General features: G+C 41.9%; 1 protein-coding gene across 1 annotated transcript; it reads left to right on the forward strand.

Moving 5' to 3' along the window:
• Positions 1–508: 508 nt before the first annotated feature.
• On the forward strand, positions 509–3,162 carry LOC147633389 (transcription factor MYBS3-like). Its single transcript, XM_086806457.1, has 3 exons — positions 509–1,378; positions 1,489–1,697; positions 1,974–3,162. Exons 1-3 carry the CDS (start codon positions 1,150–1,152, stop codon positions 2,610–2,612), a joined length of 1,077 nt encoding a protein of 358 aa, XP_086662583.1. The 5' UTR covers positions 509–1,149; the 3' UTR covers positions 2,613–3,162.
• Positions 3,163–5,741: the final 2,579 nt, after the last annotated feature.

A 5,741-nucleotide genomic window follows, 5' to 3' on the forward strand; every position in this document is an offset into this window, starting at 1 on the left:
CTCTTGATCAAAATTTAGAATCACATTGTTAAAAGTTAGTTATAGTCTCACTTTTACGCTTTTATTATACATAGTATCCACCCTTGGTTGTAATTTTGTGTTGAGAAAAAAAAATGGAGGGTAGTGCTTGAAATTGCTTTAAAGAAAGATCTAAGTGAAAACAAAGAAAGATCCTTGAAGGATGTATTAATAATATGGCTTGTAACATTTATATCAAGCAAAAGAACGACAATCCTTGAAAGTAAAGCGGTTTCACTTGGTGTGATCACAAAATTTTCAAGGTGTTCTAATTTTGTAAAAAAGCAACTATATAGATAGTGAGAATAGACAAATATTTTTACAAAATTTAAAAATGGTTGGGGCTGAATAAAGTAAATAGTGAAAATTGACAAAGATCTCACAAAATTAATAAATATTAATAATAAGATGATTGAGGGACAATAGGGCACCAAGATGTTGTGAGGAAAAACACATTAAATGATTGGACAAAAATAGTGAAAATAATTGAGGAAAAGAAGACATCCTAATTTTTGGTATTAATATAAGGTCAATAAATGAAATAAAAACATTAACAAAATTCTGGATTCTGCACCATCCGCCAAGCAGAGGAGCACAGAGTCCAAGAGCTGCAGAGCAGGGCGTCGTTTTAGGTCGTTAGGGTTTTGCCGGCTTCTGCCCATGCCAGCTCCTGCCCTAACTTCGTGCAGACTTGATACATTGAAGAAAAGATTTCCTCATCTTTCCCAAGATTAGGCTTATTATTTATCTTGAATCAAATTGTCCCCCTTTCTTGTCCCTAGAAAATTTGGCAGATTAGGGTTTCTGTGTTTTGGAGATCCTGTCATTTTTGCCGACTTAGGGTTTCTGTGGTCTTTTTGTCAGATTAGAATTGCTGTGCTCAGTTTTGTCAGATAAGTTCATGTAGTTTAGAGGTTTTCCATCTCTGTCGTATTAGGGTTTCGATGCTTGTACAATCTCTGTCAGATTGGGGTTTTTATTGTGTAGGTATTTGTCAAGTTAGGGTTGGTTTCTTTTTAGAGATCTGCCAATTTGCCAAATCTGGCGGCTTAGGGTTTCAGAGATCTGCCGTTTTCGCCACGCTAGGGTTTCTGTCTCTGCCAGTTTTTTTCGTTTTCTCGATACAAGGTTATGGCCATGTTGCACAAAAGGGTGGACAAGAGTATCAAGCTCTTTGGCGTTCGGCTCAACAGCCCTTTGGCCATGAGAAAGAGTGTGAGCATGGGAAACCTCGCCGGCTGTGCCTCCCCTGAGGCCCCGTCTCCCTCTTCTGCACAGCTTGACCACCACCTGCAGCAGGAGGGCTATGCCTCTGATGATCTTGTGCAGACTACCAGCAGCACCCGGGAGAGAAAGAAAGGTAGTTGGCGTCATGTGAGGCATGTATATGTAGCTAGGTTCAACATAGCAAATGCGTTGTGTTGTTGGTGGTCTTACAGCAGTAGTTGCTATGCATTCCTTGTTTGGCAGGAGTGCCTTGGACTGAGGACGAGCACGGTCTGTTCCTGATTGGGCTCCAAGGGCTTGGAAAAGGCGACTGGAGAGGCATTTCCAGGAATTTTGTGAAGACCAGAACTCCCACTCAAGTTGCCAGCCATGCACAGAAATATTTTTTGCGGCAGAGTAACATCAACAAAAGGAGGCGCCGCTCTAGTCTGTTTGATATCACGCCAGATAAGGTGAGCCAAAAGCCTGATGTATCCACTGACATGACCCGTCCATCAGATAGGCCGGGAGCTGGATGGGCAAGACTCCCTCGTCTATTCTTGATGAGTGGCCTGGATGGGGTGCAGTTGGGACATCTGTATAAACCAGCTCTGTTTGTGGTCTAGATACTTGTTAACGTAACCAGATTCCTGGGGATCAGGTCATGTAGTTTCAGGTGTTCATCGTTTTGCAGCTCGATGTGTAGTTGTCGTACTAGGTTCAAGCATTGATGTGGTGTGTTGTTCCAGGTCCCAAGTGTGACAGGTCAAGAGAAAACAGGCAAAGAAGACATTTTGCCAGAAGGAACTGATCTGTGCCTTGGACATAAGCCACTGGACAATGATGGCGGTGACATGGACTCTGATGTTGTAGCAGGTTTCCCTTTGCCCTTAGCATCATGCTTGCACTGTGATGGGCCAGCTGAGGTGCCGCCAGTTCCCAAAATAGCTAAAAAACATGGCAAACCTGCAGAAGCTGGGGGCGTTGAGAGCATGGATGGGGTGCAGCAACCAGGAGGCATTCCTATCTCATCATTTCCTGTGGGGTACGAGGGCGTTCCCAGCTTGGATCCCCACCGTTTTTCTTCATTCCCCTATTACCAATGGGCTGGTGTGAACAGCTTTGACCACCAAGGGTTATGGCCGGCAAATCCAAACATCGTAAAGCCCATTCCTGTAGTTCCCCAAGCCCCAATTAGAATTGACGAGTCTTTGAAAATCTCTGAGCTAAGCCTTAACACTACTCGGCCTGTGATGGAGCCAACACCTCTGTCTTTCAAGCTGTTGGAAGAAGGCTCCAGGCATTCAGCATTCCATGCCATGTCTTCAGTTGGCACTACGGATTTAGATAGTCAAGGGACCTTGGGCAGTGCAATCAGTGTTGCTTGATCACTGCTTCGATCTCCTATTATGTACAAAGAATTGGATTCGTGTTCATAGTTTTCTGTCCTTGATAGGTATCAACACTGGCTGCTTGTTCTCAGGCTGGTTTCCAAACATACGGGCATGCAGTCCGCCCGTTAAGGATGGACAGGCAATCTTGCCTGTTAAACTCCCTGGTTGTGGGGAATATTCTGTAACCAGCCTTAGACGCCATACTTGCATAGTTGAAATGGCATATGTTGTTTAATCCCAGCACCTCTGAGTTACATCAAGACCTTTTGCCAAACCATTGAACATTTGTTCCTGTCACAGTTTCCAGGCGTTGGAGACTTGCCTTGTTTCCTGTCTGGCCATTGGCTACACGATTGGATTGGCAAGGGAGCTTGGTTGTTACAGAAATTGTTGAGTGCTTGCCTACACAATTGGATTGGCAAGGGAGCGTGGTCATTACCGAAATTGTTAGTGGTGAACTGTAAAATATGGATCAGTCAGCTAAGCTTCTTGTATGACTGGTGTATTTTTTGTATATAATTTATTTGCTTTATGGATTTCAAAATTGGCAGCATAGACTGCACAGGTGAGTGGCCAAATAGATTGTTAGCACCACCCCATGGTAGATAAAAAACAAAAACAATAGAATGCAATATGCAATACAGCTGGTCAGAATGATATGCCAGGAAGAGGCCAACTTCTGTATACTCTGCCTTGCCTTCATGGTATCTGCTTGAGTTATCAAAAAGCGTGCTTTGCCACAAGTTTGTGCTTAAGATGGATGCCACCCAGACCTAATTCTCCAAATCCAATGCTTCATGCCCTGAGGTTGTCAGGTACATAGTCGTTCATAGCTATACATGGCTCACCTAAGTAAAGAATGTAATGGCGTAAAATCTATGCATGTGAAAGGTCCAATTGTTCGGGATGGTATGGTATAATGCCTTGATAAATTTTCTTGGTTTTTGATGCATTAATCTTCTAGAAATGTCCTTATCCAAAACAATCGTATGCTTTGTTGTAGGATTTATTGATTGAGCTGTGAGAAATCTAAAGTGGCTTCACCTTAGCTATGGGAGCTAGTTCATACATGAATTTGGAAAGATTACCAAGAGAGCATTTTTAAATTTTGAAGTAAGTGCCTTTTGAGACTAAAGTTTTGTGTGGAGTTTTGGGGTCCATTTGCACGCTTGGATAATTGGATTAATGCATGTTTGAAGCTGATGAATAGCCTCCTTGTTGGTGCCTCAAGCCAAAGAATGTGTCTAACGTACTCTTGAGATTGCACCAATGTTTTTCAAGATTCAGGCCTCAAAATGTGACCATTTTCTGTAGAATCTTAACAAAATTAAGCATCTCATACTAGATTGCTTAGGTGAAGGTATTGCCTCTCTCTCTCTCTCTCTCTCTCTCTCTCTCTCTCTCTCTATGTAACCCTAGATTTCATGCTCTCATTTGTGTAGGGGTACAAGTACTCTGTACTGGAGCACGATTGTAGAGTAGGGATGTCTGCCTTCCTATCTTTGTCTCTTTCTATTGGAGAGGGAAAAAGTGAGATCTCTCTCTTTCATAGGGGCCAATCACTACAAGTACCTCTCTGTATAGTAGGGTAATGAGAATCTCTCTATACCAATCTTCTTAGGATGCCCATGAGGAACTTAGAGATTGTGTATTCATGGGAAGGTGCGGGATATCAAAACAATGATGACAACATCCGGAGGGGGGGGGTTAGGGTTCAAATCTCAAGCTTGTTTAACGAACAAATGCACATACAGGTTTTGCAATTGCATTATAAGTTTTATGATATTTCTAGATTAGTCGTTTAAGTAAAACAAAAACTTTTTTTTGTGTATGAAGATACTCTTATATTAAATGCAAACTAATAAAAGGACTAGACTACCCCGATATGTAAGTGTGGTAATGTAGACATGATGACTTTCAAGTTTAAAGTACCATGTTGCAGAGCCCGATCATGATTCGAGAGGCATGTGCTTTCTTTGTTGCTAGATGGAGCTTGATCATGATTCGAGAGACATGCTTTCTTTGCTAGATGGAGCTACCAGATGTAGACTGGAGTCACTGGTGCACCACCTTCATGGCCATTGTTTGCTTCCTCTGGAGTTTGAATCCCTAAGGAATACTTGGCTACCTTGGGCCAACCCCTGCCTTGCCGTTGTTCAGTGGCAGCCACCACAGTCCTCTCCACACTCCAAGTACTTATAATCTCCTCGGTAATCTCCCACGGCCCGCCTTGACGGATCACATTTTCAACTGCAAGTGGAGTTCCCCATGCTTCTGGGGCCATGTTTCATGTGCTGACAGATGGGATACCTCACCCGTGCGCCTGCCCCTGTCAGCACCTAGAGTTAGCAAGGTTTTGGTTTTTTTAATTTTAGTGTAATTTTTGATGGGTAGTTTAAAATTTTGCAAGTATTTTATGCCAAAATGCTAAAAAATGGGCGTGATGCCCATCAAAAAGCAACTTGTTCATTCTCCATCAAGAGTATCCTTCATTTGAAACTTATTATGAAGGTACTATCATACTTCAAGATAGTACTTCTCGACAAAAAGCATATAAATATATTTAATTGCTCTATGAAGCAGATAATCATGAAGTACATTAAATGAGTCAAATGGACTCTTATTGAGCTGTTGCTTGTTGAAGTAGCCACTTGTTGGCTAGGTATGAAAGAATTAGTGACTTGCGAGGCTAATATAGATAGCTTCACTAAGGATTAGAGATGAATGTGGTGTGAAGATTTATCTTTGTTTGGAGAAGTTTGAAATTTGAAGGAAAATTTCAGAGGCGATGGGTTGTACTATTGACCAGGCTATCGCTCACCATGGCCCCCCTATCCAGAGATATACCTGAAAAGTTATCGATGATGAGGCTTTGGTGAAAATGTCCTCCAATGCATGAGTATGGATTTTTACTCACGGAGTAGCTGTTACATTAACTTAGCCAAAAGAATAGTAAGCTATAGCCTTAACAAAAATGTATGGGCTATTGAAGATCATTGGGAGTTTCTTGTGATATTCTACCCTTAAGGTAGGCTAAATGTGTGACTCCCTTGTGTTTTTGTCTTTTTTCTTTTTCTTTTTCTTTGTTTTAAAAAAAAATGTTGTTACCACCTTGCGAGCAAC

This window comes from Cibotium barometz, chromosome 12 (assembly GCF_041138505.1).
Source record: "Cibotium barometz isolate CiBa-2024 chromosome 12, ASM4113850v1, whole genome shotgun sequence".
Lineage (NCBI taxonomy): Eukaryota > Viridiplantae > Streptophyta > Polypodiopsida > Cyatheales > Cibotiaceae > Cibotium > Cibotium barometz.

Excerpts from the sequence above, each read along its gene's own strand:
- LOC147633389 (XM_086806457.1), top strand. The coding sequence starts at position 1,150 with ATGGCCATGTTGCACAAAAGGGTGGACAAGAGTATCAAGCTCTTTGGC. Across the intron at positions 1,379-1,488 it reads CACCCGGGAGAGAAAGAAAG|GAGTGCCTTGGACTGAGGAC; the intron begins GTAGTTGGCGTC and ends CTTGTTTGGCAG. Across the intron at positions 1,698-1,973 it reads TTGATATCACGCCAGATAAG|GTCCCAAGTGTGACAGGTCA; the intron begins GTGAGCCAAAAG and ends GTGTTGTTCCAG.